Here is a 20764-nt window from a genome sequence, read left to right on the forward strand (position 1 = left end):
GCTACACAGCATGGCCAAAGGAAAAAAAAAAATTAAAGCAGAAATTAAAGCATATGGGCCCATAAAAATAAGTGATGCTACACAAGGAATTAACATTAATTTCCAATGGAAATAATGGCAATTTTCTATATTTACAAATAACTCAGTCATAAAGAAAGAAAAGTATCTCAAGTTGATGTAACAAAAATGTACATTAAGTCATCAGCTATAGAAATCCCTGCCTGCTCAGATTACAGACTGCAATTTTAAAGAAATATCATACACATACCTTTTTCAGGGTGCAGTCTTTTAAAAGAATCTGTTTTTGACAGACTTGGGTCTGTGATAACTCTAGAACCCAATTTAACTGTCAGATCTATTGAACGGTAACCTTGAGGAAGTTTTCGGTCATATAGCAGAGTTAAAAGTTGGGCAAGCGTCATTTCAGCTGGCAATGGCTGGCCTAAAAATGACATAACTAAGTTAAACCTGGAATCCAAGAGGGAGACATTTACTTGATTCAATTTACTCAATTACTTAATGCTTTTACTAAATTAAATTACAGGTAAGAGTTTGATCCTGACACCAATTTCAAAGCAATTTAAAAATTGCCCACAGGAAGTTTACAAAACCCAAATCTACTTCCGACATATGTGAACAAAAATATCTATACAAAGTGTTAATCAGTTGCTAACCAAACCCCACCAAGATCTTCTGAGCCATGGTGAATAGAAAAAAAAGAAACATTCCCATAAATCTGGGATTGGTAAATCTTTTCCATAAAAGGCCAGATAAAAAATATTTTAAGCTATGGAGGCCATATGGTCTCTGCTGCAACCTACTAACTCTACTGTAGCATGAAAACAGCTATGGACAATGCATAAATGAATGGGCATAGCTGTATTCCTATAAAAATGTTTTTACAAAAAGAAGCATTCGGTCCACCTGCGATAGTTTACTGACCTCTGCTTTAAATCAACAATGTAAAGCTAAGAAGTAAAATCCAGTCAAAGTTAGTTGGCAATTTGATTATAATGATACAGCAGAAAAATGGAGATAAAATGGTTATCACCTTGACCAACGGAAAGTATACTGGTCAAAGAATATGTTTAGGTAGAGAAGAAGCTTAACTATCAGGGCTACATCTTAAGAATTCCACAGCTAGAACTAATTCTTTAAAATTAGCCTCACATTGCATCCTATATAACTTGTTATGAACACATGAAAACATTAATTTTACTGATCATTTTATGGCACATTCATAACAAAATTTAGGAAGCAAGTAAAGTATAAAAACGCAACATTATAGTGTTAAAAAGGGTATGAAATAGGTTACTCCCTTTTTGTTCTCACTTCTTTTGGAGGGAACTATATGGACAAAGTCTCAATAAATTATTTCTCTCATCAATAGCACCTGATTACACATCTGATTTGTACACTTGTAAGATTACTTATAAGATTTCTTATATGTTTTATCACTGTGAACACTACCAGCTAAGAGTTTGTGGAACAGGTGAAACACAGGGACGGTAATTATTTTGTTGGCAGCCTCTGCTCCTGAGGAAGCACTTCCTATTTTATCGGGCATTGTCCTCCCTCTCCTGGATGGTGGGCGAGGTGGTGTAGATGACACAGCACGTTTAGATTGGGATTTCAGCCCTAAAAGAAAAAAAATCACCAAGATTTTATATAGCCAGCACATTCATGAAGTATAAGTGTATTTCTACAATATATTACTAAAGCGCCACATTCCTAACGCCAAAAGATAGAAATATTTCTTCTCATTAAATATCTACTCTCTTGATTCTATCTGTCATTTATTATACTCCATGAATAACTGGCTGCATGTGTAACTATTTTCCAAGAAAGTATAAATTAACTCCTATACTCTCTGAGATAACATATAGATGACCATCCATTTACTAGAATGTAATTTTGTGCAAATATGTACAGAAAATCTTGTGTTCTTAATTTTTCTCTGAGATAGGATGGATTAAACCAATACATAGGTCTGCTATTTGAGGAGTAAGGTAATCTAGGCTGAGCTTTCTCTTCTGAACTAAGAATTTTGTTAAGGAAAATATCCTCCAAAATTATCACTTATCATGGCCATTTTTTCTTCTTCCTGCATCTAACAGTAAAAACTCATTTTTCAACCAATTTTCTTTTGATGACTTTTATTTTCTAATTTTATGTAATGAGCACAATGTCATAAGTGAAAACTAGTGAATACTTTTTCTTTTTTTTTTTAAAAAGGAGGTTACAGGGACTTCCCTGGTGGTCCAGTGGTTGAGAATCCTCTTTCCAATGCAGGGGATGCAGGTTCAATCCCCGGTTGGGGAAGTAAGATCCCACATGCCACAGGGCAACTAAGTCCGCGTGCCACAACTAGAGAGAAGCCCGCGCACTGCAACTAAGACCCGATGCAGCAATCAATCAATCAATCAATAAATAGGAGGTTACAGAAAAATTCCTTAACACTTAGTGAACTTTTAAGAGTATAATTCCCAGTACACTGTCAAGCTGAAACGAAATATCTATTTACACATGCTGAGTATCTGATTAAAATATACTAAGCTCAAAATAAGTTTAATAATTCCAGTGCCGAAAAGCAATGGATTTCTGGTGCAATAATTGTGTATTTAATATTAAGACATCATTACGCCAGCTTTTTGCATTAATACTTTTTATTACATGAAGTTCCTGTAAATATAAATTGTTGCATTTTACAGAAACCCAAACAAAATCAAGATCATTAAAAAAAAAAAAGCAAGCAAGCATACCTGAAGCAACAACAACACTGTAATTGTCCTGAAATCCATTTTCTGCCTTAACTTTTTCTTTCTCTTCATGGTTTTTCTTTTCTTTGTCATCTTTTTGTTCACTAATTAGTTTAGCAGTGATACTTGGTGTATCTGTAAGAAATTTTTATGTAAAATACATTGCTTTTCAAAATTGTTAAGAAGGGAAGCAATAAATATCTTGGGGACGTTTACACAAGATTATATTATCACTAATACAAAGGCAATGTAAATGGTCTGGAAGGAATGTTGTTAAGGAAAATCTGACATTCAATTCTCGTTGATTTTATCAATGAAAGGGACTCATCACTCTCCTTAGGCCAGGATACTTAAATTCCAATCTCTAGAAAATATTATGTATTGCAATAGTACTACCTCTAGAGGCAGTTTTGAAAACCAAAGCATTTGCTTTATTGTAGGCATAGTTCAATCTGTTTGCCACGTAACATCGATTTCAGTCCTCACAACATGCAAACCAAGGAAGAATATTATTTTCAAAATAGGGAAACAGCCTTATTAGCAAGGTTACTCATACAACCTGTAAAGGGCAATATGGAATTCAAGCTCAGGACTCCTCCTAATGCATTACATTAGACTTCTATTTTTTCTACAAATGGGAGTATAAAGGAACAAATTTAAGTAACAGAGGTTTCTGGTTTTGTTGTTTTATTTGGTTAGGAATCTTAGATAAAGTGATATATCTTACAAGTACTTTAAGAATGAATACTAAAGGGCTTCCCTGGTGGCGCAGTGGTTGAGAATCTGCCTGCCAATGCAGGGGACACGGGTTCGAGCCCTGGTCTGGGAAGATCCCACGTGCCGCGGAGCAGCTGGGCCCGTGAGCCACAATTACTGAGCCTGCGCGTCTGGAGCCTGTGCTCCGCAACAAGAGATGCCACGATAGTGAGAGGCCCACGCACCGCGATGAAGAGTGGCCCCCGCTTGCCACAACGAGAGAAAGCCCTCGCACAGAAACGAAGACCCAACACAGCCATAAATAAGTAAATAAACAAATACTTTAATAAAAAAAAAAAAAGTTAGCCCTGTAACTCACTAGCTATCTGACCTTGGGCAGTCCTTTAAAAAAAAAAAAAGAATGAATACTAAAGACTTTCATAGATAGTTATTACTCTGAAATCATATTTTCTTTCATGTTTTTGAATATGGCATGCTATTACAAATCATGAAATAAATGATGACCATACAGTGATCTTATTTAACCATTAAGAAGCTCAAAAAGCTGGATGAACTGTTCTAATATTAAGAATGTTTTTCACTAAGTGGATATGACTGATACAGGCTCTCTTTTTACTTTTCTAACTTAACACAATTATGATCCAGTGCTTTATTATAATGTTAAGGTGAAATGATCAAGTGATAAAACAGCATCTTTTGTATTATTTCCTATTTTGTAGCTTTCTTTGAATATCTGAAAATATCCCTGTGATCTCAATTTCTAGAACCTCTTCCAAACTACAGATTGCCTTTAGACCATTTCTATTTTTGTGAAATTAAAAAAAAAAACAAATTTAAACACTGTAAATACAGCTGCTCCCCCTTAATCCATGGTTTCATTTTCTGTGGTTTCAGTTACTTGCGGTCTGAGGATATTAAATGAAAAATTCCGGAAATAAACAACTCACAGCTTTGAAATTGCTTGCTGTTCTGACTATAATGACGAAATCTCACTGGATCCGTCCCACTTGGAATTCCCAACCATGTCATTGTCTGCTCTGACATTCAGTCATGGATGCCAGTCGTCATGGCTGGATAACCCAGGATCACCCAGAGCAGATGATCCCTCTTCTGTTCCTCCTTTGGATGTATTGTTAGAAGGTCAAAAGTAACCTAAGCCTATGTTCCCGATGCCTATATCATTCACCTCACTGCATCTCATCATGTAGGCATTTTATCATCTCTCATCATCACAAGAAGGAGGGTGAGACAGTACAGTAAGATTATTTTGAAAGAGAGAGACCACATTCACCTAACTTTTATTACAGTATATTAGGTAATTGTTCTATTTTATTATTAATTATTGTTGTTGATCTCTTACTGTGGGCACAGTAAGAGATTAACATACATTATCATATTTATCATAGATATGCATGGATAAGAAAAAACATATACACAGGGTTCCCTACTGTCTGTGGTTTCAAGCATCAGCTGGGGGTCTTGGAATGTATCCCCTGAAGATAAAGGGGGACTACTGTAATAAATACATAATGCAACAATACATTTTACTTTCTCAGAAAAACAAGCAAGTAACCCCAAATGGCAAAAAGAGTTACACAAGTCAGAGAGAAATATTTAAGTAATAAAAAATTCACACAATCATAGTTCATTAGGTGATAAGAATTTATATTCTTTATTTTTATATTACTTTGTTATCTAAGACTCCTAACTAAATAAAAATAACAAAACAAGAATATATATAGTGTTATCTCAATAAATGCCATTCAAACACTAAAAGGTATCACTGAGAAAGACTTTGCTCAATTCACTGCTTAAAATTGTTCTGGTTTGGATTTCCACCTGTGGCCAAAATGAAATAACAAAGACCAGATTACTGTCCTACCTGAAATAACTAAAAATTAGGAAACTATATGAAATAAAGTTTTCAGATACTGGGCATCAGGAAGGCAGGACAGTGATTCCTGGGTGAGTGGAAACAAATGAAGTAAGCGCTAGGATTGCACCAGCTTATTTCCTGCAATTTCCCAGACCACAGCTCAGCACAACCCAGGCATCACTCAAGGTGAGGATACAGAAATGGGAGTCCAGGAAGACAAAGGCAGGTTTGGCTGCAGTTCACAGGGCACAATGCCAACGAGGAGAGATCTACACAGAGAGAGAGCCCCAGTGATCTATAGAGGGTCTCCTCTAATCTGTAGTGCATACTGACAAGCATTACATACAAGGAAACCACCTAAAGGGCAAGGAAAATACTTTTAAAAAGTAGCAAGGGGGGACTCCCCTGGTGGTCCAGTGGTAAAGAATCCACCTTGCAATGCAGGGAATGCCGGTTCAATCCCTGGTTGGGGAACTAAGATCCCACATGCCGCAGGGCAACTAAGCCCATGCGCCACAACTACTGAGCTCGCGTGCCACAGAGTCCACGTGCCCTGGAGCCCGCAAGCCACAACTAGAGAGAAAACCCACACAGCACAACTAGAAAGGAGCCCGCACGCCGCAACGAAGAGCCCGCGTGCCACAAAGAAAGATCCTGCATGCCGCAACTAAGACCCAACACAGCCAAAAAAAATTAAAAATAAATAAATAAAATAAATAAATATTAAAAAAAAAAAAAGTAGCAAGGGGATGAACCCCAGGTTCTAAAATGAGGGCTGGAATACTTAGTATTCCCAATGCCTAGTGAATTTCTAACAGAGTTCTCAGAAGAGTATAACCTCAGCAGTGGGGCCAAATTAACCCCAGACCTCTGTTTTCAAATGTGGTACCGTGCTTCTATTCCACTACAGTACCTCCTTAAAAGTAAGTCCATTAAAATTAAAACACTAGTTCCTTTGTCTCACCAGACACATTCTATATGCTTAAAAGCTACTGCACTAGATAGTATAGGGTTATAAAATATTTCCATCATCGCAGTAAGTTCTGCTCTAAATTAACAGCTGCTCTGGTCCCACCTAACAAAGCTGAAAAGCTGGTCCTAAAAGTAATGTTCTGTTTTTAAGTAATATAACTACATCTCAGAAAGAAATAAAAAATATTTATTAGAATACAAAAATATCCACCACCCAGAAAAGTAAAAATCACATTGTCTGGCATCCAACGAAATTTTCTAGGCGAATTAAAAAAGCAGTAACACACAATCCACAATGAAAAAAAAAAAAAAAATCAACGTAAACAGATCAATATATTCAAGACACTAGGGACTTCCCTGGTAGTCCAGTGGTTAAGGCTCCGCGCTTCCCCTCCACAGGACGCGGGTTCAATCTCTGGTCAGGGAACTAAGATCCCACGTGCCGAGTGGTGCGGCCAAAACAAACAAACAAACAAAAAACAAAAATTCAAGACACTAGAAGAAAGCTTGTACACTTTATATAAAGACAAGGACATATATAAAAAAGAACCAGATATAACTTCTAGCAGATTAGACACTGAAGTCAGTTTGAAGATAGAGCAATATAAGTTATCAAAAATTTTAAATACAGGGGGAAAATGGAACAGAGCTTCAGTGAGCTGTGAAACAACTTCAAGAGGCCTAGTAAACGTGTAATTGGACTCACCAAAAGAGAGGAAAGTGACGGGGAGACAGAATATATTTGAGAAACTAATAGCCAAAAAATTTCCAAATGTGATGAAATTTATACACCCACACAGATTCAAGTCCAAAAACTCAAATCATAAGAAACATGAAGAAAACTACAAGGTATATTATTTGATGATAATCAAATTGCTTAAAAACAATACAGAATTTGGAAAAAAAAAGACACATAACCTTTATTATTTGAAAGCAGTATAGTCGAAAGCTATAGGCAGTGGGTAAAAGTATGGCTTAAATAATTTTGGATTACTTGTTTTCATACATGTTAATAAAATACATATGCACATGTTAATATATCCTAAGATATGGCTAAGATATGACTAAGAATCACAAATACACCTTAAAGTACCAAAGCATTGCTAAACAAAGGTTAAACTCAGCACTTAGAAGTTTCTGATATTTGCTCAGGATAACTTTGTTGGACTTTTTACTAGGATGTACTATTTTTCCACAGCAATAAGTTTTATTTGTTAATTTTTAGGTAATAAAGGGAGCTATTTTGTTAAATATCCTAAATGACAGACCATGACATTTTAGAAAATAGTATTCATTTAAAGATAAAAATGTTAAATTTCCAATTATTTTGTACTATGTCTATACTTTTCCATTATTAAGTTAAATGTATGAAATCTCAAAAATTGAATTTTAGTACTCGTCCCCACTTCCTTCCTTCAATTAATTAATTTTAAATTTTTTCTTCATCATGTAGAAGGCACAATTCCAGAAAATTGAAATTTAGAAAAAAGTTTGTAAAGACAAATTTTCACAAAAGTTTAGCTGTAACAGGTAAGGTGGACATTTTCAAATAAGAAAAAAATGTTACACATTTATAATATATTCTAACATTTTACTGTGTAACATGTAAAAATGAAGGAAAGTATAATTTTATGCACACATTTCTTTCTGTTAGATGCAGTGTCTAAAACTGGTAAAGAATCTTTTCTACATTATTTTCTCAAAGTGATCATATCTGTTCACGTGGTTTAACTTACCATCTATGTACGTATGTATGGTAACAACTCCCAAATCTCTTCAACTCAGTCTTTTATTCTAAGTTTAGATTTATATTTCCAGCTAACAAATAGCGCCAGTTTTTTTTCTGGATACTCCTAACTTCTTTCAGTTATCAGTGTTGCTTAAAGACTTAGGTACCCCCTCTAATGTATACAGATAGAAACACACTGACTTATATTTAAATTAAAATGCAAACATTTAAACTTTTCAGTTTATTTTTTATTCTGACAACATACAAAAGATCATAAATACTTTGAGAGGCAGAATGTATGTCCTGCTCACTTTTACATCCCTAGAAGAAATTACTGTGTTTACACATAGCAGATGCTCAATGAATTCATCACTGATTAGGATTTCTGAGAGGCAATAAACCCAAACTAACCACAGTCAATTTGTATTCTACCTCAAAAAAATGCTTTTACTTTAATAACTTATATCCTGTTTCAAGGCATCATCGGAGAGCTCTTGAAAAACCTAGGGGAAACGTTCTCTCTGCTTTCTTCACTGTTATAAACAATAAGGTCACCAGTTGATTCTACCTACTGACCACTCATTTCTCCCCTAGATTTAGTAAATGTTTATCACTTAGAATTGTCATGCAACCTAATATACTGTAATTCATCTACTATAAAACAGCCCGATGGTTTATCCTGAGAAAATTCCATCAATGGCTTCCCACAGCTTGTCTACATTTCCAACTGCCCATTCTGTCATTACTACACATTAACACACATCACAGCAAAAGAATTACAGGTGCCGGAATGCATTGTACATTTTGTCCACTGCATCATGCTTCTAAATGTGAAGCTACCTTGACCTTTTCTAGTCATTAAATGGTTGGTGAGTGAGTGAATGCAATAAAGTTATAAAAATAATAAAATTCCTATATACATCTAACATAAAGTTAAAGAAACACAAATATTTAAATGTGACTTGCCTGACACTCTGTCAAGAACTTCTGATAATGTTGTTGAGACCGGCAAATGAAGTGTACGGAACTTGTGGCCTGCTCCATACACTGGATGCTGGATGACATGGCTAGTAGCGTTAATTCTACCCTTGTACAGCTGGAAATAAATTTAAAAGAAATCAAGAAGGGTTTTTTGAAATGTATATCATTATATAACAATTTCAAAAGCATAAAAAAATAAACAATTCAGTAATGCATACAAAAATGTAAAGAGTTTATTTTATATATTTCTTCAAATGTGGCATGTCTGCCATGCGATTTGTTCGTCATACTTTTTTGCATTAGCACTACTGTACCTACTAATAATCTGTCAATTTCCCCCCCAAATCAAATTATACTATTCATGGCAAGTTACAACTAGGTTATTCTGGACAGAGAGGGTTAGCTAAGATATTTAAGTCCTATCCTTAAGTATAAAGGTTGTGCTAGTTTCACTTTGCTAGCACAACCTCTAATTTCTAATTTCATTTCATTTCATTAGAAATTAGAACAGAGATAACTGAAAGCTCTGACATGAAAACATAAAATACTTTTACACACAGCTCATCATAAAGATTTAATTTAATTGTTAAATACTCACTGGGCAGGGAGACTGAAGAAACATTGTCACTTTCTCATCCTCTAACATCAGTTGCAAAAATAATCTACGTACAAACCCTGAAATGTTCCCTGATGTTGGAAGGTTCCCTCTTTGAGGAGATGTCTGAAATAGTTCACAGAGAACCTGGCAAAGTGAGAGATTTAAAAAGTTAAATGAGGTATTTACTTGCAGCTTTTTATTTTAAAGAACAAAGAGGAAATTTAAAATGTGGATTAATGAGTGTATTTGAATTCATCAAATCAGCAATTAAAGAATATACGGACGCAGACAAAAAGTTTATTTTTGGTTATTAGGCCAGAAGACAATGGAACACAAAGTTTCATACTACCCACAGGCACAAACCAAACTGTCAAATGTCCATATTCAAGGACTTGGTTAAAAGTGGTAATTTAAGCATTTCTTTCAAATTACACACATTAAGTAGATACAGTTTCCCAATAATTAATTACTTTAGGCAACAAAGTATCTTCCTCTTCTTAAAGTTAAATCATTCAGAATTTTTTGAAAATTATGATAGCTCATCCTTCATTAATAGTTTAACCTGAATAAGCACTATCAAATAAGAGGGTAAAAAAAGAAGCTGGTTCCTATTTATTGGTGTCTACCATGTCTCAGACAGGCTCTATGCTAGACACTTCATATACATTATCATATTTAATCCTCAAAAAAAAAACCTTTTGAGAGGCAGGTATTACTATCTCCATTTTACAGTTTAAACAACTTGCTGAAGATCACAACAGATAGAAAGCAGCAGAAACTGGCAAAAAGCAACTAGAATTATGTTCGAGATAACTCCAGCATTCAAGATTTTTGGCCCTGTGGACTTAATACAATAAAATCATCTTTCATACCTTTAATGTGATTTGTCGGGAGTCTCCTATCTGAAACTTATCCTAATGTCCGCTTCATTAGAAGCAAATCAACAGCTGTAACAATCCGGTTACTATAAAATGCTCAATGCTGATGAGGCACTTGATGGCCACCTTCGAGTGGTCAATCCTGTTCCAATAGCTGAAGCGTTGTTCGCTTTTTTTTTTTTTTTAATATTTTTATTTATGTATTTATTTGGCTGTGCCGGCTCTTAGCTGCAGCATGCGAACTCTTAGTTGCAGCATGTGGGATCTAGTTCCCTGACCAGGGATCGAACCCAGGCCCCTTGCATTGGGAGCACGGAGTCTTAGCCACTGGACCACCAGGGAAGTCCCTGAAGCGTTGTTCTTTTGATTAGGGGTGGTTTTTTAAAAGGAGGAATGTATGATCTTTAGCTAGAATCTCCATGAATTTGCCCATCATTCATCAGAAAGAATAACTGATTTATGTAACAGTTGAGGGGAGGAGGGAGGAGATATCAGTACTTAATTTTAATTATGGTTTAAATTCAAATCCTTAAATGCACCCAAACCCAAACTTCACCATCACCTGGCCTTAATACATGACCCTTTCTGAACTAATTTCAAGAGTGCCATGTGACAGCACATTAAAATAATAAGACACCGGAACATAAGCCAGTTTTTCTACTCTTACCTGGGCCATCAGCTTTTGATTATTAGGGTGACATGAAATGCACTGCAGAAAGAATGCAACAGTTGCATTCTCTATTGCTGTCCTCTGTTGAGTAGTCAATCCTGTTGTAGCAGCTGAAGAAAGAGAAGCTGATCTTGCACTGGTCTGTTGTGCACCTAAATTATGTCCTCCGGAAGTGGACCCAGAGTGACACAATAAAAACAGAAGTGCTGTCCATAGTGGATTGACTTCAGACCCACCAAGCCAGTCTTTCATAATATGGCTATTGCCAACTTCTGTCAAAAACCTAAGAATAGGAGCAACCAGGTCTGCTGTGATAGGCATCTTATTACATTGTTGTGGAACGTGATGCCGCCTGAGTTTGTCCTGGGAAATATCTATTGATTGAGCAATGCTTTCAGAATAAGAAATGTGGCTAAAACAGAAACTAGCCAGACTCCTCACAAGAAGAGAAGGCAAACCTGAGTCCAGTAATTGTTTGATAGCTTCTGGAGATTGAGAAGAGGAAGCAAGGGTTGCCAAATGTGATTCAGTTAGTGCAAGAGGTGCTTGTGCGTTTTTAGAGTCGTCTGTTAAAGATGAACTAAGATCTTGCTTTTTGCTATCATCTGTCATGGACAGTCCATGGTGACACTGCATTGGAGGAGGGGTAATTCCCATCCAGCCCATAAGCAAAGAAAAATAACTTGGGTGTATGTGACACATCGAGCAAAGTAGACTGTCAACAGCTTTCTTCAAAACCATATTGCAGGGAAGAGACATGGACCAATTAAAAAGTAACCTAGGGAATAAAAGATACCATGTTAACAATATATACATATATTTAGAAAGACCTCTTCATCAATTATTTCTACTAGAAATCACTTTCATGAAAATTATATAGTTTGACATTCAATATAATGACACTATAATGTTTCAGGAAGACTAATTGTGATAAACATCATTAAGTACTTCAGTAGATTGGAAGTTAGATTAGATTTGTAAAATGAGTACAGAAAACCAAGAGATCTATATCAAAATGGTTCTACCATTCTCTGTGTGACCTCAAAAAAATGACATAAAGAAACAATACAAAAAATTATACCTAAGAAATGTCTAGACTGAATTCGACATTATTAATGGCTTTAATTCATATCTGCAAAATGAAAACTGTTAGTGAGTTTCACTAATAGGTCATGGATTATGCCAACTGATAGGACCAAATATGAAAATGACAAACTAGAGGACAAAAAGCCAACCTTTTATGAGTCATGGAACTCTTCAGAGATAAATATTATATTTTGCTATAGACTTAGCAGTTATTAGGCAGTCAGCTCAACAAAGCCTTAACTGAGTATGGTGAAGAAATGTGGGTTAAGTGGAAACTACTTGTCAAAAGAACAATCATAACAGCCATCTAGAAAGAAGTAAAAACAACCAATTGTAAAAACTGTCTAAAGTAGTCTCTCAAAATTTCTAGTTACACTTTCCCTCCAAAGTTGCACATGAAAGATAAAAGAATCTGGCAGGTAAATTTGCAGGTGAGAATAAACATTATGACCTGCAGGAGAATACATGAAACATTCCAATTTTAGGTGGGAAAAGCAGCAATGACACTAATGTAGCTTCTTGAAACCTGAAGATAAATTAATTAAATTTGTGTAGCATCTCATTTCAAAATTACACTGATTATACTTAACTAGTACTATTTGAAGTATTATTTTTATATAAATAAAATGTAAAATGCTGTTTCATCAAGTAAAAACCTAAAGTGATCTAGTACTGGGGGAAAAGAGAATTTCACAAATCATACTTACTCAAAGAGCTCTCGGTCTAGCAGTGCTGGTAAGTCATACTCTACCAGCAGCTCATAACTGTGCCACAGAATTGCTGCTACACAGTGCAAGTGAGAAGGAGATGGCATCAAAAGACCATACTCTATTGTTGAAGAGTTAGGGCACATGTAGCTCATCCTGCCACTTCTTTTCACAGCAGCCACTCTTGCAGAATCACTGACCCATTTTAACAAGGCCTGAATTCTTAAAAGAAGAAGATGAATTCAAATAACCAATTATACTCCAGCTGACATTTAATACAGATAAATACCACCACTGCATGTAAGCAATGTATTTATCAGAATAATATACTGATTTTTCTCAATAATTTTAATATATCAATAAAATAGGAGGGAAAAGGAATTATATAATCAATAAGGTCATAGTAACTCTAATTTTCCAATAACCCTACCAATCTTAAGCAACGAAAATGTTTGAGATAACTCAAGTCTAATTCAGCAAATAAACATTGATTCTTACCTCATTTATGACAGAACATATAAATATCTAGAATTACAGGATACACAGCTTAAAAAAACTCACTCTCTCCTTTAAATTTTCACTCACCTTGTAACAAATCCACATACCACAGAGCAGTGATCTGGGGCCAGTTCTTCATTGTGCAGAATTTCATGCAACACAGCATGAAATGTTTCACAACTCTGGCCCCCAAGCATTAAATACTAGTAGCAGCCACCCACCCTCTTTCACTCTGACAACAGAATAGCCCCAACATATGTTCTTTTTCAAGTGCCACTCTACACTCAGTCCCCTAGAGCTGGAGACCACAAAATGAAAGCAAAAGGCTTTTTAAAGCAATAATGCTTTGGAGTTTGTATTTTGGGGGGGTGGGAGGTGAGATTTATTGTCAAGTTCTTAAAACCCTGTATTTATCTTTGTTTTTGTTTACTTTTAAATGTCTAGTTTAGAGCACAAGATTCTCTGCTTCAGGGTAAAAGAAATGGGAATTGGAAGGTATAAAATACTACTTAATCCCTCTCTCTACCCTGAAGGACTGAAGGGTAAGATGTATTAAATTTCATATGACAGGACATAAGGACAAGTCATAGAAAAAGAAGGGAGATGAGGCAATTACAGAAGAGTAACATCTTCTAGAAAAATAGCAGCCAACAATCTTGTCATTAATGTTAGTTCTGAAACATTCTGAAATATTTACATTTGCATTTATGCTAAGAAAATCATTTTAAGTGCAATTTTCTTCTTATGATAAAAAAAATTTAAAAACTAATCACAAGAGATTTAAAGAAACCTAGAAAAATATTTAGCACATATTTTTAATGTATTTTTAAATCCTATTAACCATTATGATTTGACATAAATTCGTATTTACTTTGTCAAAAATACTCCAGTATATTTTTAAATATAATACAGGTATCACATAGTTTACATAAAGCAAAAAGTTTAATGGAAAGGAAGTCAGCCTATTTAATATTTTAAAGTTATCCTGCTGAAACTAATTATACTTTGTTAAATATGTCCTTTAAATATTTTTAATCCAGAGAACATGAAAGCAATGACCCTAAACTAAATGAAAGCTATTACATTATCAGAGATTAAGTAACAATTTTGCCGAGATGCCTTCACTGTCTGGCACTCTAATTCATACCCTTAGGTCTGAACTACGTAAATCTTCCCTTATGAGTGACACTGCTCTGTCTTCCCAATCCTGAGGGCACAAGCTGGACTCAATAAACTTTACCTCTCCAGTATTAGCACAATGCCAAGCATATAGCAACTACTCAGTAAATAGCTATAAAATGAGTAAGCACCCACAAAAAATAATCTGTTAATAATTTATGAAGTAAGACATTTAATAACATACCAAATGATTTCACTTTAAACACAAACTAATAACAATATTAAAGAATATTAATTGGATATAAAATATTCAATATACTTCAAAGGATATTAACTCAGGAAACAATCTCTAGCATGAAGATAATTTATATTATTTATAGAATCACACACTCTATAAATATGTTCTCCAGATACAGATGATATACCTAAAACCAGAGAATGCCAAAGTATCATTCAAAAATTTATCAACAAAAACATGTTTCAAAATTACTTGGAGTCCCTATCAATTTGGAGGTAAAAGACATCAAGGAAGATCTACACTAGTAAAACTCATCTAAAATTACCTATACCGAAAGATCACTAAACATTTAGGTGAAACATTCAGATATTATTTACTTGGTATGATAGTGTTTCACTTTGTGGTAGGAAGCAGGAGAAAGAGGGTGAGGAGTCTAATGAAAAGTTGTCCGTGAATAATATAATAAATAACAATAAGTAATCAATAAAAACAAAGATTATTACTATTAACAAAATAGTCCAAGTACCTAATATGGACACTATACTTCTATATGTTTAGTAATACCTAAGCTTAACTTTTATGAAAAGATCTAAAAAGAAAGCATTCCAGGACTTGCCTGGTGGTGCACTAGTTAAGAATCCACCTGCCAATGCAAAGGACACGGGCTCGAGCCCTAGTCTGGGAAGATCCCACATGCTGCGGAGCAGCTAAGCCCAGGCGCCACAACTACTGAGCCTGTGCTCTAGAGCCCGCGAGCCACAACTACTGAGCCTGCGTGCCACAACTACTGAAGCCTGTGCTCTGCAACGAGAAGCAACCACAATGAGAAGCCCGCGCACCACAATGAAGAGCAGCCCCCACTCGCTGCAACTAGAGAAAGCCCACGAGCAGCAACGAAGACCCAACGCAGCCAAAAATAAATAAACTAATTAATTTAAAAAAAGAAAAAAAAAGCATTCCAAGTAACATTCACTACACGTGATTGTGTATATGTGTGTCCTCATATGAAAACTGAGATCACCACATACCTACCTGTCTTTTGTTCCAGGATCCTGAGTTGTTCCAAGCTGGTAAAGAATATCTATCGTAGAGTCAGAAGAGAGTCCATTCAGTCTTCCAAAAAGTAAAGGGCTATTCAAATCTTGCAACAAAGAATCAAAGGGAAAAATTTGCTACATAAGCAAATGGGATGAGAAGATTTGCTCAATTTAATCTTAAATTATTCATTAAAAATAACTTCTGTAAATTTCAACAACAAAAACAAAAAAACAAAACTCCAAAAATAATGACGCCATAATGGAAGTTAATTTCAGAAACAGAATTAATCACAAATATCACATAGTTCAACTGTCATTATTTTGCAGATATGTAAAAATTAAAATATCAAAATTGTCACCTGTAGGATCACTGCCTGATGCTGCACAATTTCTCAGAAGAATGTCTATAAGCTTCAGGCCAATTCTAGTGGACTGCAGTCCTATCTTTACAAGCACAACCTCAATGTTGGGTGAATGCATTCCACAGTACGGAGACATCAGTAAGGCAGCACAAGTCTGTAGCAGATTAGCAGTAGGTGCAGCTGCACTTGCCATCATTCCTTCCAGATCACTTATGTGAGTAAGGCAATGATGTAATAACCGTAACCATCCAATACTGAAATACACAACACAAAATGGCCTATATGGGTAAATTTAAGTAGCTTAAATTACTTCAGGGGTAAAACAAAACTTCTCAAAGATCAGCATGTTGTGGATGGACCTAGAGATTGTCATACTGAGTGAAGTAAGTCAGACACAGAAAGACAAATATCATACAATATAGCTTATATGTGGAGTCTAAAAAAAAGGGGTACAAATGAACTTATTCACAAAACAGAAGTAGAGTCATGGATGTAGAAAACAAAGTTATGGTTACCAGGGGGTAAGCGGGGGGAGGGATAAATTGGGAGATTGGGACTGACATATATACACTACTATATATAAAATAGATAACTAATAAGAACCTGCTGTATAGCAAGGGAACTCTGCTCAATACTCTGTAATGACCTACATGGGAAAAGAATCTAAATAAAAAACAAGGAGAGGATATATATTAAAAAAAAAATTCCTTGTGACTTATAAAGCAGAAAAAAAAGAAAGAAAAAAACGAAAAGATCAGCATGTTGTATTTCATAAGTAGCACCAATCTACGTTAAAAAAGAATACTTTTAGAATACTGTAACATCAATAAAGAATTAAACACACAGTAAGTTTCCCCTATAACATAACAAAAATACTTAAGTGCTAGTAGCATTTAGGAATTATGAACTTCCTTTTTATTTAATTAGTCAGGAAATGTTTTTATACATACATATATTTATATGCATAAATATAAACTGCAAAGGATCATAGAATTGCAAAACTGTAAAGTCTTGGCAGCTCGAGAATAAAAAAGAAATCCTAAATTTTTTTGTCAGGTAAAACTTACATTAAGACCATCTATAAAATTTTCAACCATCAAACGTTACCAGAAGAATGTAAATTAAAGGTCCTTCTTTGTCTGGTCAGTTTGTATGGTTCAAACCTAACCCTCTGCAGACTGGCAACTTAGGAATTACCATATAGGGCTAGATGCCTATCTATATGATCAATTTGTATGCTTCAGATGTTTTCTTGGGGATAGGCATTTGGAAATGCTTACATAAGACTACAATCCAAAGAACTGGAACCCACAGCCACATATACCACATTGTGGATCATCCCAAGGATTAAACACACATAAATCTCAATTTTAACCAGCCTCAGGGTTTTGCTTCTATAGAATTATTCTTTATTACACTTAATAAAATTATGATATTATTTGCATACCTATGGAACAAAGAATTTCCTAAACTCTAAAAAAAAAAAAAAAAGCCCACAGAATAAACAATTTCATGAAAAGCACAGAAAGGTTTTTCTTAAGAATGAGAAACCACATACCTTGTTTTGGATACCTGATCTTCAGATGGAAGAAAAGGATTATTAACTGTTGCTGAAGAAGTGGTACCAAAAGCGGTGAGGCCCAGTAATTTAATTTGTGAAAGGCCTAATGTGCTGGCATCTCGTGGACGATGAAGTCTAAGGCAGACAGCAGAAGCTACTTCAGCTTTTACAAGCTGAATTTTTATGTAGGTGAGACCACTTGTGACAACAGGAGTTGATAATGGTAGCATATTTACCCCATCTGCACTTACTTCAACAGACACTGAGGATGGGCAGGCTACAGGAAGAGAAAATTGAACAATTACTAAAGGAAAAGTAAACTAGAGTTCATATTTTAGTGGCAATCCCAGTAAAACAGCAGCTTTCAGTTATATTCATTATGAACTCATAAAAAGAAAATGTATACACCAAGTCATACTTTGTCACTGACTTTCACCGTAATTGATTTTACAGCTATTATATGAAATTCACAGTATAATAAAAATTGTATTTAAAAAATTCTAACATTAACCTAAAAAAAAGAGTAACTGAAGATATGCAATCCACATGTACTTAATTCGCTCCAAGAAAACAAAAATAGGCAATTACTCTATTATTTCTACTTTACTTAGAATTATCACCAACAATATGGTGATTAATATGCTATGGTTTACTGTTGTAAATAATTTGGGAAGAATGTAACTTAAAAAGTACTTTTTCACAAATTCATTATTTCACTACTACCATATTGCTATGATTTTAAACACAGTTGAGTTTAGAAATTGCTTTTGCCTCTAATCTGTTTTTGCCTTTCAAAATTTAAACAAACATCCAGAATATTTAAAAATAAAACCATTTCCTGCTAAAATTTAAGGAGGCCCAATGAAGTAATAACTGGCAGCTGTTATGGGAAAATTTCTTTCTCACAAACATGGAAGCCCATATAATAAATTTATCTATCAACTAAAACAACCTTTGAACTTTGACTTTCATTTCAACAGTAAAATTAGGAAGTAACTTTTATTATATGCCAATTACATCCCTGGTTTACACAGAGAACTAGACAAGTCACATCAATTTTAAAATTTAACCTTACCTTTTGAGATAAGTATTACCCACATTATTTAATCTCTTTGAATCTGTCAATACAAACTGACAAAGAAATTAAATAATCCAAACTCCCAAATGAACAAAGGGCACATTTTATATTCAAGCCCATGTTTGATTCTAAAGGCTATGTTATTTCCACTGCAACACACTATATCTTCAGTTTCTGCTCCAATCCAAAACCAAAATTATTAAGCACACTTGTACTGGAGAACACCTAACCTACTGATTTTTCATAATGTACAGAGTTCTCCATTGTAACATCCTTCCTGTCCCAATTCCTATGTGCAAATTCTAGCTACACTCCAAAGCCAGCATTCACACGAATCATTTCTCCTTCCGAATAAAAGGAGCTTCCTCCTCATCTTAGATTATCCCCTAAGTCTTACACTGACTTATATTTTGCCATGTAATATAGGTATTTGTGACCTGCTAAAACACTGTGCATTAGTCTATTTTTCCTCTGCCATTTTATTCATTGTACCTATTTTTATCTAACGTGTGGATTCCACAACTGTATTAGAGTATAATAATCTAATCTTGCAAATAAGTGGAAAAATTGATTCTTCCAAATATGCCAGGGGTCTACAAAACTCCCTATAGTTCTTCATTAAATTACTGAGTGACATATGATAGCAATGAGAATCAATCAATGAAGATAAATGATTGTGACAACTTCAACAATTCTGTACAAATTATTATATTTATATTGAAAGAATTTGGGGACCATCATAAATGTAAAAATAGTACTTCATATTCCTTCATGAATACTTGAAGGAGTTCCTGCTCCTTTTAATGTACAACTTGTTTTCTAAAACTTCTTTTCAATTATTTAATGTTGCAAAGTTACAACAAAATGTATTCAATGAAAATGCATAAAATGAATGATACTCAAAATATTAAAAATCTAAAGATCATAAATATTCAAAATATCAAAAAGTATTTCGATAAAAAATTCTTTGCAGATGTAATTACCTTACAATGGGAAGGGGAATCTATGCTAATTTCACATTACAGAGCTAGGACTGAGGACTAGCCTAGAAAAACTAAGACTGCTGTCTACAGTTGTATAAACTAACTCATTTTATCTTAATGCTATATAGATAGCTTCATAAATTTGAGGGAAGAAGAAAGGCAAAATAATATATAACTAGAATATATTTGTTTAAATTTCATCACACACTCTATTTGTTTCAGGGGAAAAGCCATGTCCATTCATTTGATGGGAAATGATTTGGTGGTAGTGTTAAATATTATATTAAAACTGTTCAAAATTAAGTGATCTGGAAATCGTATCTAAGTTAATCACTGTTTGCTAAGTATTTTTCTCATTTTTAAAATGCTTCTAAATTATAGTTTATTTTCATGATGGATCTTTACAAAAAATATTACTCACTTGCAAGAGATGCAAGGTGAGGTTGGATATGTATCTCTTTAAGAAGCACTGCTGCAGGAAGGTGAATGGTAAGGTCGCACCAAGCCTCCTCTGGCAGAAAGATGTAGGACCAAGCAGCAGAGCGAGCTCTTCTATGGGGTGGCGTGGCCTGCAAAAGCACCTCAGCTGGTTGGGCAGTAGGACTGCTAGATGTGATTGTACCTACAGAAGTATTTTAAATAAAATAAAAACTTGCAAAAGAAACCCAGTAAGGCATCAAGAACTATTCAAACCATAATAAATACACTAGAAAAATTAGCTAAAAACATGAACACTTAATACTATGAATGTACTTAATACATTTAGCATAATTTGTTACAGTATTCACAAAACCTCAGGACATCCAGTCAACTGGCAAGGCGACAAATTCACTGTTAACTGCTGCCAAATTTCTATGTACTAACATGTCAAATGAAAACTAAACTAGTAACAACAAATCTAGCACAGTAATTCTC

The 20764-nt window shown here is 34.7% G+C and overlaps 1 protein-coding gene across 1 annotated transcript in view; it reads right to left on the reverse strand.

Moving 5' to 3' along the window:
- Positions 1–20764, reverse strand: part of BIRC6 (baculoviral IAP repeat containing 6) — a 241875-nt gene that overhangs the window by 85974 nt on the left and 135137 nt on the right. Inside the window, 11 exon segments of the mRNA XM_036873943.1 lie at positions 269–442; positions 1471–1638; positions 2763–2894; positions 9020–9149; positions 9633–9776; positions 11178–11958; positions 12974–13195; positions 15861–15969; positions 16225–16481; positions 17786–18065; positions 20271–20471. Coding sequence (XP_036729838.1) covers positions 269–442; positions 1471–1638; positions 2763–2894; positions 9020–9149; positions 9633–9776; positions 11178–11958; positions 12974–13195; positions 15861–15969; positions 16225–16481; positions 17786–18065; positions 20271–20471 — 2598 coding nt within the window.

This window comes from Balaenoptera musculus, chromosome 13 (assembly GCF_009873245.2).
Source record: "Balaenoptera musculus isolate JJ_BM4_2016_0621 chromosome 13, mBalMus1.pri.v3, whole genome shotgun sequence".
NCBI classification, from domain to species: domain Eukaryota; kingdom Metazoa; phylum Chordata; class Mammalia; order Artiodactyla; family Balaenopteridae; genus Balaenoptera; species Balaenoptera musculus.